This window comes from Bombina bombina, chromosome 10 (genome assembly GCF_027579735.1).
Source record: "Bombina bombina isolate aBomBom1 chromosome 10, aBomBom1.pri, whole genome shotgun sequence".
Classification (NCBI taxonomy): domain Eukaryota; kingdom Metazoa; phylum Chordata; class Amphibia; order Anura; family Bombinatoridae; genus Bombina; species Bombina bombina.
The window spans coordinates 102,445,556-102,458,013 of record NC_069508.1 but is presented as its reverse complement, the minus strand read 5'-3'; the positions used below and the strand labels follow the sequence as shown (position 1 = coordinate 102,458,013).

At 39.0% G+C, this 12,458-nt stretch overlaps 1 protein-coding gene across 7 annotated transcripts in view; it reads left to right on the top strand.

Annotated features, from left to right (window-relative positions):
- Nucleotides 1-12,458, top strand: part of RALGPS2 (Ral GEF with PH domain and SH3 binding motif 2) — a 619,002-nt gene that overhangs the window by 575,041 nt on the left and 31,503 nt on the right. For all 7 annotated transcript variants that reach the window (XM_053693284.1, XM_053693289.1, XM_053693287.1 and 4 more), the window contains 2 exons: nucleotides 1,924-2,016; nucleotides 8,326-8,431. In XM_053693284.1, coding sequence (XP_053549259.1) covers nucleotides 1,924-2,016; nucleotides 8,326-8,431 — 199 coding nt within the window. The remainder of the gene's footprint in view (nucleotides 1-1,923; nucleotides 2,017-8,325; nucleotides 8,432-12,458) is intronic.

Below are 12,458 nucleotides of genomic sequence, written 5' to 3'. Positions count from 1 at the left end.
TACCTGATAAATTACTTTCTCCAACGGTGTGTCCGGTCCACGGCCCGCCCTGGTTTTTTAATCAGGTCTGATGAATTATTTTCTCTAACTACAGTCACCACGGTATCATATGGTTTCTCCTATATATATTTCCTCCTGTCCGTCGGTCGAATGACTGGGGTGGGCGGAGCCTAGGAGGGATCATGTGACCAGCTTTGCTGGGACTCTTTGCCATTTCCTGTTGGGGAAGAGAATATCCCACAAGTAAGGATGACGCCGTGGACCGGACACACCGTTGGAGAAAGTAATTTATCAGGTAAGCATAAATTCTGTTTTTGCTGTGCTATACAAGTAAATTATAATATTTCTTCTGACTTGTTGTAGAGACATATGAAGGCCTACCTGTATACTTAAAGGGACAGTCAAGTCCAAAAAAACTTTCATGTTTTAAATAGAGAATGTAATTTTAAACAACTTTCCAATTTACGTTTATCACCAATTTTGCTTAGTTTTCTTAGTTTTCTTAGTATTCTTAGTTGAAACCTAAACATAGGAAGGCTCATATAATTTCTAAGCCCTTGAAGGCCACCTCTTATCACATGCTTTTTTATTTGCTTTTCACAACAGGGGAGAGCTAGTTCATGTAAACCATATAGATAACATTGTGATCACGCCTGTGGATTGTGGCAGACACTGCACTAATTGGCTAAAATGAAAGTCAATAGATAATAAATAAAATGTCATGTGATCAGGGGGCTGTCAGAAGATGCTTAAATACAAGTTATTCACAGAGGTAAAACGTATATTAATAAAACAGTGTTAGTTATGCAAAACTGGGGAATGGGTAATAAAGGGATTATCTATCTTTTAAAACAACAAAAATTCTAGTGTTGACTGTCCCTTTAATCATTATTTAATTTTATATATAAATATGTGTGTGTTTTTGTGTATATGTGTATATATATATATATATATATATATATATATATATATATATATATATATATATATATATATATATATGAGACATGCGGTAAGTCAGCTCGACCCAATTTAATAAGGTATGGATAAACCCCTGATATGTAATTGGTTATATCTGGGGGTGCACAGGAGCATAAAAGAATAATGTATGCAATGTTATAAAGGGACAGGACGGAGAAAGGAAGGGAAAAGGAAGTATATATATATACACATCTCCTCATACCTTTATGTAAACAAAAGCTGAAAGAAATAGAGGCTTATGGGTTGGATTGGGAAGCATCCCAAAGACTTCAGGGTGGTGTTTATATTCCAAGAAAGAATGAAGCAGTATATCCTATTAGTACTTGTATACTATGTCACCTCTTGGACCATAAAGAAACTGATATATCAGTAAATATAAACCTTTTTGCAGGGTCTCGATGTTAACGGGACACTCAACTCAAAATACAATTTTATAAATCAGATAGAGCAGCAGTTTTAAGATACTTTCCAATTTACTTCCATTATCAAATTTTGCACAGTCTTTTTATATTCACACCTTCTGGGGAACAAGATCCTACAGAGCATGTGCACAAGCTCACCGGGTAGACATATACTAGTCTGTGATTGGCTGATGTCTGTCACATGATACAGGGGGCCAGAAAATGGGAGATAAAATAAACTTGTCAGTAACAAAAATCTACTCCTTATTTGATATTGAGAGTAGGTGTTAAATTATTGTCTTTTTAGTGTGCACTTGTTAATTATGTAATTCTACTGCATTGAGTGGTCCTTTTAATATACAGTATGTTATTGTGTAGATTGTACAGTTTGTCATTGTACACAAATAAAATATAAATTGTAGTAGCAACTAACTTTACGTCCCATTTGAGGACTATGAAATATATGCAACATACCACAAATACTATTGAATGTCTAAGATAGCTGAAGAGACCTAATATGCCTTTAATTTCTAATCTGTAGGTTGCTTCCTGGACCAAATACTGGGCTGTATTATGTGGAACACAGCTGATTTACTATACTGCAAAGTGCTTAAAAGCAACAGATCGAAAACATGTAAGTGAAGAACAACGATTTCAACGAGTGGTGTTAACAGTGTTTTACCATGATATGGCTTATGACCAGGTGTTGGGCCGGGTGCACGCTTATCTAGAGGTTTGTAAGGCAAATGCACCATTTTATTTAGTTACACTTTAGTTCCTGTGATGTATGGCTCTTCGTTTAATTAGCATATGGGTAATTAGCATATGGGTAATTAGCATATGGGTAATTAGCATATGGGTAATTAGCATATGGGTAATTAGCATATGGGTAAGGATAGAGCCCTGAAAGGATTTTGTAATCGGTTGGTTTGGTTTCTAGGTCAAACGGATGTAACACATTTACTGCTTATGAGAGATCTGTCTAAGCATTGTTAAACAGGTGACTCTTTAGTTGTTTCCTGTTGGGACTTTATACATCTTAGCATGTTCTAAACTTGCTGTGTTTTTTCTTGTTTGTTTTTGTTTTAAACATATTTGCCATTGACAATATGGTTTAAAAACGTTAGAGACACTAAAGTGGAAGAAAGAGAATTGCATTTAATTTATTTAGTTTAAAGGGACATTAAATCCCCAAATTTTCTTTCATGATTTAGATAGAGCATACGTATGTAAACAACTTTTCCAATTTACTTCTATTGTCAGTTTTGTTTCATTCTCTTGGAATCCTTCCTTGAAGAAGCAGCAATGCACTACTGGGAACTAGCTGAACACAGTAGCTAGCTCCCAGCTCCTGAGCTTTTCTAGGTAAGCTTTTCAACAAAGGATACCAAGAGAACAAAGCAAATTAGATCAAAGAAGAAGATTGGAAAGTTGTTTAAATTTGTGTGCTCTGTCTGAATCGTGATTGAAACATTTTGGTATCATGATTCAGATAGAGCATGCAATTTTAAGCAACTTTCTAATTTACTCCTATTATCAAATTATTTTCATTCTCTTGGTATCTTTATTTGAAATGTAAGTTTAGATGCCGGCCCATTTTTGGTGAACACACTGGGTTGTTCTTGCTGATTGGTGGATAAATTCACCCACCAATAAACAAGTGCTTTCCATGGTTCTGAACCAAAAAATAGCTTAGATGCCTTCTTTTTCAAATAAAGAAAGCAAGAAAACAAAGAAAAATTGATAATAGGAGTAAGTTAGAAAGTTGTTTAAAATTGCATGCTCTGAGTCACGAAAGAAAAATTTTGGGTTCAGTGTCCCTTTAACTTTCAGTAGCAGTATGGCTTCTGTACTACCCAGTTTCAGCAGAAAAAAAGCTGAGGTAAGTCCGTGAATGAGGAGGTTATTATAGTGTTACTGTGTTCATTTTCCCTATTAGAAACACTTCATTGCACTTAACTAAAGTAAATAAATTGCACCACAACATTTATTTTATAGTTTCCTTTAATACACAGTGATTGTTCTAAATAAATCCCATTATTCATCCACTTCAAATGAAGTATTCTTAGCAGCCCTAAGCTGGAATATTTTAAAGATGATATAGGTGCAAATATTAATTTCTAAGGGATAAAGGGGCAACCAGACGTAGACTCCTTGCCCAGTGTGCTTAGAGGAATACAGCTACACCTCACTGATGAGGCCCAATGAAGGTCGAAACGATCGTCTGGGGTTGCCGTGTTCCGTGTTCAGAGAAGAATTGCCTGGTATTTCGTTGCTGGACTGACCGGTTGGATCAGACTGATATACTACAGGAAAGTTCTTCTCTGTGAAAAAACATTACTAGGCTAAAATGAAGCTGCACCCAGGTGGTAAATCGCCATAGAGCAGGCTAACAATGTTATTGAGCAGACTATATACATGTGAAGGTTTGTATGGAGATGTCGATTTATAGATGGATATATAGATGTAGATAGATATAAATACATATAGAATAAAGAGAGAGAGAGAACTATAAATATAACATTGTTAAAAACATTGTTGCAAATACATTCCAGAGAATTTCACATCTACAAAAGTAAGAGCCATATAATTATTGTATAGGCAATTGGCACATATAGGCAAGTTTTCTACTTGCTTTTCCCCAGAAGTACTGTGTGTGTGTGTGTGTGTGTGTGTGTGTATGTATATATATATATATATATATATATATATATATATATATATATATATATGTGTGTGTGTGTATATATATATATATATATATATATATATATATATATATATATGTGTGTGTGTGTATATATATATATATATATATATATATATATATATATATATATATATATATATATGTGTGTGTATATTTTTATATATATATATATATATATATATATATATATATATATATATACAGGGAGTGCAGAATTATTAGGCAAGTTGTATTTTTGAGGATTAATTTTATTATTGAACAACAACCATGTTCTCAATGAACCCAAAAAAACTCATTAATATCAAAGCTGAATATTTTTGGAAGTAGTTTTTAGTTTGTTTTTAGTTTTAGCTATTTTAGGGGGATATCTGTGTGTGCAGGTGACTATTACTGTGCATAGTTATTAGGCAACTTAACAAAAAACAAATATATACCCATTTCAATTATTTATTTTTACCAGTGAAACCAATATAACATCTCAACATTCGCAAATATACATTTCTGACATTCAAAAACAAAACAAAAACAAATCGGTGACCAATATAGTTACCTTTCTTTGCAAGGACACTCAAAAGCCTGCCATCCATGGATTCTGTCAGTGTTTTGATCTGTTCACCATCAACATTGCGTGCAGCAGCAACCACAGCCTCCCAGACACTGTTCAGAGAGGTGTACTGTTTTCCCTCCTTGTAAATCTCACATTTGATGATGGACCACAGGTTCTCAATGGGGTTCAGATCAGGTGAACAAGGAGGCCATGTCATTAGATTTTCTTCTTTTATACCCTTTCTTGCCAGCCACGCTGTGGAGTACTTGGATGCGTGTGATGGAGCATTGTCCTGCATGAAAATCATGTTTTTCTTGAAGGATGCAGACTTCTTCCTGTACCACTGCTTGAAGATGGTGTCTTCCAGAAATTGGCAGTAGGACTGGGAGTTGAGCTTGACTCCATCCTCAACCCGAAAAGGCCCCACAAGCTCATCTTTGATGATACCAGCCCAAACCAGTACTCCACCTCGTCTTTCAGCCTTTCTTACCTTGTCCATGTCTCTGAGTATTGCACACCTTGTGCTTCTGGGCACTCCAGTGATGTTGCAGCTCTGAAATATGGCCAAACTGGTGGCAAGTGGCAGCTGCACGCTTGACTTTTCTCAGTTCATGGGCAGTTATTTTGCGCCTTGGTTTTTCCACACGCTTCTTGCGACCCTGTTGACTATTTTGAATGAAACGCTTGAGAAGCTTTGCAATTTTAAGAGTGCTGCATCCCTCTGCAAGATATCTCACTATTTTTTACTTTTCTGAGCCTGTCAAGTCCTTCTTTTGACCCATTTTGCCAAAGGAAAGGAAGTTGCCTAATAATTATGCACACCTGATATAGGGTGTTGATGTCATTAGACCACACCCCTTCTCATTACAGAGATGCACATCACCTTATATGCTTAATTGGTAGTAGGCTTTCGAGCCTATACAGCTTGGAGTAAGACAACATGCATAAAGAGGATGATGTGGTCAAAATACTCATTTGCCTAATAATTCTGCACTCCCTGTATATATATATATATATATATATATATATATATATATATATATATATGTGTATATATATATATATATATATATATATATAGTGTATATGTTGTTACCAATGCACCAGAGGATTCTGGGCAATATATGCAAATAAGATATACGATATCTCATGCTTTTTGCTTTTAGTACTATGTTTGACCAGTGATCCCCTTTTGGGGTAGGTGTAGCAATAGTAGCCTCAAAACAGCTGTCCTGAAGTGGTTCTGTTTTTGCTCATGTACCCCATAAGGGGATCATTGTGATCAAACACAGTACCGGAAGCAATTAAGCATGAGAGCTATTGTGTATCTAATTTACATATTTTACCCAGAATTCTCTGATGCATTGGTAACAACATATACAGAGTACTTTTGGGGAAAAGCAAGCAGGGCACTTACCTAGGTGTGCTTATGGCCTATGCAATAATTCTGTGGCTCTTTTATGAAATTGAGGATTTTTTTTATCTACACCATAACTTAAATGTAGTATTATATCTTCAAAATTAAAGGGATACTAAACCCAAAAATGGGCTGGCTCCTTAGCTTTGATTTCTGCTTTTTCAAATAAAGATAGCAAGAGAACAAAGGAAAATTGGCAATTGGAGTAAATAAGAAAGTTGCTTAAAATTGCATGATCTATCTGAATCATAAAAGAAAAAAAATTGGGTTTAGTATCCCTTTAATTAACATAATGATAATGTTAGTGTTACCCGGAGATTTATAAGGATATCTTAATTAAGAGATTTTTCTATAAATGGGAAACATTTTGGGCTTTACAAAAACAGGTGACTCTCTGCATTGCATAATCTAAGGTAATAAAGGAAGCTACAACAAGAGGAAAATGGTCAAATATCTTTGAGAATTAAAGGGATAAAGGGCAAGAGTAGGTGGAGATTTGAGATCTTTGAGTAACAGGGAAGTGGAAACTTGATAGGGTTATAGGTGGAGGAGGAATAGTTTATTATTTCCTTATTTATTTAGTTTTCCTTTCAGACTGGTTAGTCTGGATATTCGTTTTTTACGGTATAAATCGCGTATTATGTGGGGGGTTTCTTTATGTATATACATTTTGATAAATAAATAAAATCTTATTTTAAAAAAAAACAGTTGCGAATGCAGCTACCTATATAGTGCTCAAGAGGGCACAAGCTTGAGCATTCTTCACTATAGTGTTACAGAAAGGAGTTATGTTTCAACAAAGGATACAGAAATAACAAGGTCAATTTGATCATTAAAGTAAATAAAAAAAAAAAAAAGTCAGTTTAATTTTGACTTCTATTCAATATACTACAAGATTTAATTGCAATACCAACTAGGGGGCGCTCACCAACAAAACAAGAAAAACAAAATAGTCTCAATATGAGATAAATATATACGTTTCAAATGTGCTCTAATACAGCGGTCACCAACCTTGGGCCTCCAGATGTTTTGGAACTACATTTCCCATGATGCTCAGACAATCTTTAGGCTGTTCCCACGCAGGACTGTTGAGTACAGGAGAACTTCAGTTGGGGGGAACAAGTGCAGGCTTATTCTGCTTGAGGTATGTTTCAGTCATATTTTCTAACAAGACCTGGTAGTGCTAGAAAACTGACATATCCCATGAGGGAGGTAAACCATTTTCTCAGACACAGTATAGAAAGAGGGCTTTCACCAAAACATCTGGGGGTCTAATATATAATCATGCAAAAGTCCCCATTGTATGTGCAATGATCCATTAAACACCAGCTCCTATATATCCAACAGATAGATATACAGGCATGCCAGAGTCCATTCCACAGCAAGTTACTTCCAGCGCTTCAACTCCCAAAGAGCAGGTGTGTCAGATCCAAGTCTGAGAAAACAAACAAAACATAAACAGGAATAAAAAAGCTCACTCAGATGTGTAGGATGCACTAAATATAAGCGCAATGCAGACATGCTGGGTCCTCACAGCTGCCCAGTAAGCTTCCCTCCAGCCACATAAATCTCTCCTCACTATGGCGTCCAGCTTCCAGACAGGGCATATAGAAGAACAAAGGGATTCCACCTTAGCATCTAGTAGCGCATCAGCATATAGCACAGGAGTGTGAATAAAAAAGTATTTTATTAAAATAGTGATGCGTTTCTCAGCTTGTACGTAGCTGTTTTATCAGGCTTATAATTATGTATAATCAGACTCCTGTATATAAAGGCCCTCTAGTCTAGACCATTGTTTCTCAACTCCAGTCCTCAGGCCAGATATTCATTATATCTTAACTAGAGCACTCACTCAGCACAGGTGAAATAATCATCTGAAGGGTGAGAGTAGGTTAGTAACCATGGTTACTGATCAGCTGATTATTTCACCAATGCTCTAGTTAAGATATAATGAATATCTGGCCTGAGTAAGGGTCCTGAGGACTGGAGTTGAGAAACAATGGTCTACCAATCCAAGTACAAACCCACCTGACCCAATCAGAATGCAAAAGAGAGACGCACCCTCTCCCAACTGTCCACTTATACTACACCATGAGGAACCTCCTATGTTTTACAATTCTGTTTGTAATATGTTGAATGGAAGTCTTGGGTAACGATTAATATTTAGTACCTGAATAACACGAGCAAGAATATAAAAACTTCCAGCACTTGACTATGACATTACTTGTAGAATGAGGAAACACATTTTGTTTATTTTTATGTTTTGCAGTTTAAATCTATGTCTACAAAAAGCGTGTCTGTGATTGGCTGGATGGTGATGATGGCTGATGACCCTGAGCATCCCGACATCTTTTTGTTAACGGACTCTGAAAAAGGTTAGTGCGTTACCTGGTGCGTTACCTGGCGTGGCTCTAGATGTAAAACAAATATTTTGCTTTCGTAAAAATACCACATTTATACAGTGTATTTTTCTCTTACTTGGTGTATTCAGTCCACGGATTCATCCTTACTTGTGGGATATTCTCATTCCCTACAGGAAATGGCAAAGAGAGCGCACAGCAAAGCTGTCCATATAGCTCCCCTCAGGCTCCGCCCCTCCAGTCATTCTCTTTGCCGCTCTAACTAGTAGCATCTCCACGGGGATGGTAAAGAGTATGTGGTGTTAGATTTGTAGTTTTACTTCTTCAATCAAGAGTTTGTTATTTTAAAATAGTGCCGGTTTGTACTATTTACTCTGCAGCAGAAAGTGATGAAGATTCTGCTGAGAGGAAAAAGATTTTAGCATGTTGTAACTAAAATCCATTGCTGTTCCCACGCAGGACTGTTGAGTACAGGAGAACTTCAGTTGGGGGGAACAGTTGCAGGCTTATTCTGCTTGAGGTATGTTTCAGTCATATTTTCTAACAAGACCTGGTAGTGCTAGAAAACTGACAGATATCCCATGAGGGAGGTAAACCATTTTCTCAGACACAGTATAGAAAGAGGGCTTTCACTAAGGGCTTAATACTGACAGACACTTGATGGGCTAATCGATTCCTTTATTAGGGTAATCTGATATTATTAAACATTTTTAAGCGTTTTGCAAACACTTTTTGGGGTATTTTTACGCCTGGCATTGTAATAGACAGCTATTTTGACTCAGTAAGGCCCCATATCTCTAGAGTGAGAAGGAGGAGGCCTCATTTTCGCGCCTCAATTGCGCAGTTAATTTGGAACACAGCTCCACGCAGCTTCATGTGCAGAGCCTTTTGAGTACAGGAGGGCTTCAGGGAGGCTTCATTTTCAACTGCAATTAACCTTAAAGGAAGGTAAAGCCACGGCAAAGACTGTGGCAGAGTACTGTAGTGGGTTAAACCGGTTATTTACTCATTTTGCTCCGGTTTGGGCATTAAGGTGTTAAACGATTTGAAAACTTGTGTGCAATCATTTCAAGGCATGAGGATCATGTGGTGAACATTTCAGATATCACTGGAGGCAAGGGCCATGCCCTTCCACAAGATAGGCCATTCAAGGCCAAAAACAAGGCTAATTTTCACTCCTTTCGCAACTTCAGGAGCGGACCTGCTACAACCTCTGCTGCCTCAAAGCAGGATAACTCTTCCCAGCCCAAGGCAACCTGGAAACCCTTGCAGGGCTGGAATAAGGGTAAACAGGCCAAGAAGCCTGCTCCTGCTACCAAGACAGCATGAAGGGGTAGCCCCCGGTCCGGGATCGGATCTAGTGGGGGGCAGACTTTCTCTCTTCGCTCAGGCTTGGGCAAGAGATGTTCTAGACCCCTGGGCATTAGAAATAGTTGCTCAGGGGTACCTTCTAGAATTCAAGGATTCTCCCCCAAGGGGAAGGTTCCACATTTCTCGTTTGTCTTCAGACCTAACAAAGAAACAGGCGTTCTTACGCTGTGTAGGAGATCTACTAAAAATAGGAGTGATACACCCAGTTCCAATTGCAGAACAAGGACTGGGCTTTTACTCAAATCTATTCGTAGTTCCCAAAAAGGAAGGAACTTTCAGGCCAACCTGGATCTAAAAATTCTAAACAAATTCCTCAGAGTTCCGTCTTTCAAGATGGAAACCATTCGGACAATCTTGCCGATGATCCAGGAAGGTCAATATATGACTACCGTGGATCTAAAGGATGCGTACCTACATATTCCTATCCACAAAGATCACCATCAGTTCCTAAGGTTCGCCTTTCTGGACAATCATTACCAGTTCGTGGCCCTGCCTATCGGGCTGGCCACCGCTCCCAGAATTTTCACAAAGGTGCTAGGGTCCCTTCTGGCGGTACTAAGACCGCGGGGCATTGCAGTAGCACCTTACCTAGACGACATCTTAATACAGGCGTCGTCCTTTCACAGAGCCAAGGCTCATATGGACATCGTTCTGGCCTTTCTAAGGTCTCACGGGTGGAAGGTGAACGTAGAAAAGAGTTCTCTGTCCCCGCTCACAAGGGTTCCCTTTCTGGGAACACTAATAGACTCGGTAGAAATGAAAATCTTTCTGACAGAGGTCAGGAAGTCAAAACTGTTGAATACTTGCCGAGTTCTTCATTCCATTCCTCGGCCTTCCGTGGCTCAGTGCATGGAAGTAATTGGTTTAATGGTTGCGGCGATGGACATGGTCCCTTTCGCCCGAATCCATCTCAGACCACTGCAACTGTGCATACTCAGACAGTGGAATGGAGATTACGCAGATTTATCTCCTCAGATTCAAATGGACTAAAAGACCAGAGACTCTCTTCTCTGGTGGTTGTCTCAAGATCACCTGTCTCAAGGGCTGAGTTTCCGCAGACCGGAATGGATCATGGTCACGACCGATGCCAGTCTGATAGGCTGGGGTGCGGTCTGGAACTCCCTAAAGGCTCAGGGACTATGGTCTCGGGAAGAATCTCTTCTCCCAATAAACATTTTGGAGCTGAGAGCGATATTCAATACGCTCCAGGCGTGGCCTCAACTAGCGGAGGCCAAATTCATCAGATTTCAGTCGGACAACATCACGACTGTAGCGTACATCAATCATCAGGGGGGAACAAAGAGTTCCCTAGCGATGAAGGAAGTATCCAAGATTATCAAATGGGCGGAGGATCACTCCTGCCATCTATCTGCAATTCACATCCCAGGAGTAGACAACTGGGAGGCGGATTTTCTAAGTCGTCAGACTTTCCATCCGGGGGAGTGGGAACTCCACCCGGAGGTTTTTGCTCAACTAACTCAGCTTTGGGGCATTCCAGAGTTGGATCTGATGGCGTCCCATCAGAACACCAAACTTCCCCTTTACGGATCCAGATCCAGGCATCCCAAGGCTGCATTAATAGCGCCTTGGTCATTCAGTCTAGCTTATGTCTTTCCACTGTTTCCTCTTCTCCCTCGGCTAATAGCCAGAATCAAACAGGAGAGGGCTTCGGTAATTCTGATAGCGCCTGCGTGGCCACGCAGTACTTGGTATGCAGACCTAGTGGGCATGTCATCGGTCCCACCATGGAAACTGCCATCGAGACAGGATCTTCTAATCCAAGGTCCTTTCAAGCATCCAAATCTAGTTTCTCTGCAGCTGACTGCTTGGAGATTGAACGCTTAATCCTATCTAAGCGGGGGTTCTCTGATTCAGTTATAGATACTCTGATACAGGCCAGAAAGCCTGTCACCAGGAAAATCTACCATAAGATATGGCGGAAATATCTTTGTTGGTGTGAATCCAAGGGTTACTCGTGGAGTAAAGTTAGGATTCCAAGGATATTGTCTTTTCTCCAAGAAGGTTTGGAGAAAGGTCTGTCAGCTAGTTCCTTAAAGGGACAGATGTCTGCTCTGTCTATTCTGTTACACAAGCGTCTGGCAGCTGTGCCAGACGTTCAGGCGTTTGCACAGGCATTAGTAAGAATCAAGCCTGTCTACAGACCTGTGGCTCCTCCATGGAGTCTAAATTTAGTTCTTTCAGTTCTTCAAGGGGTTCCGTTTGAACCTTTACATTCCATAGATATCAAGTTGTTATCTTGGAAAGTTTTGTTTTTAGTAGCTATTTCTTCTGCCCCAAGAGTTTCAGAATTATCTGCTTTACAGTGCGATTCACCCTACCTGGTGTTCCATGCAGATAAGGTTGTTTTGCGTACTAAACCTGGTTTTCTTCCAAAGGTGGTTTCTAATAAGAATATTAACCAGGAAATCATTGTTTGTTCTCTGTGCCCTAATCCAGTTTCTAAGACGGAACGACTGTTGCACAATCTTGATGTGGTTCGTGCTTTAAAGTTCTATTTAAAAGCAACTAAAGATTTCCGACAAACATCATCCTTGTTTGTCGTGTATTCTGGTAAGAGGAGAGGTCAGAAAGTGACTGCTACCTCTCTTTCATTCTGGCTGAAAAGCATCATCCGATTGGCTTATGAGACTGCTGGTAGGCAGCCTCCTGA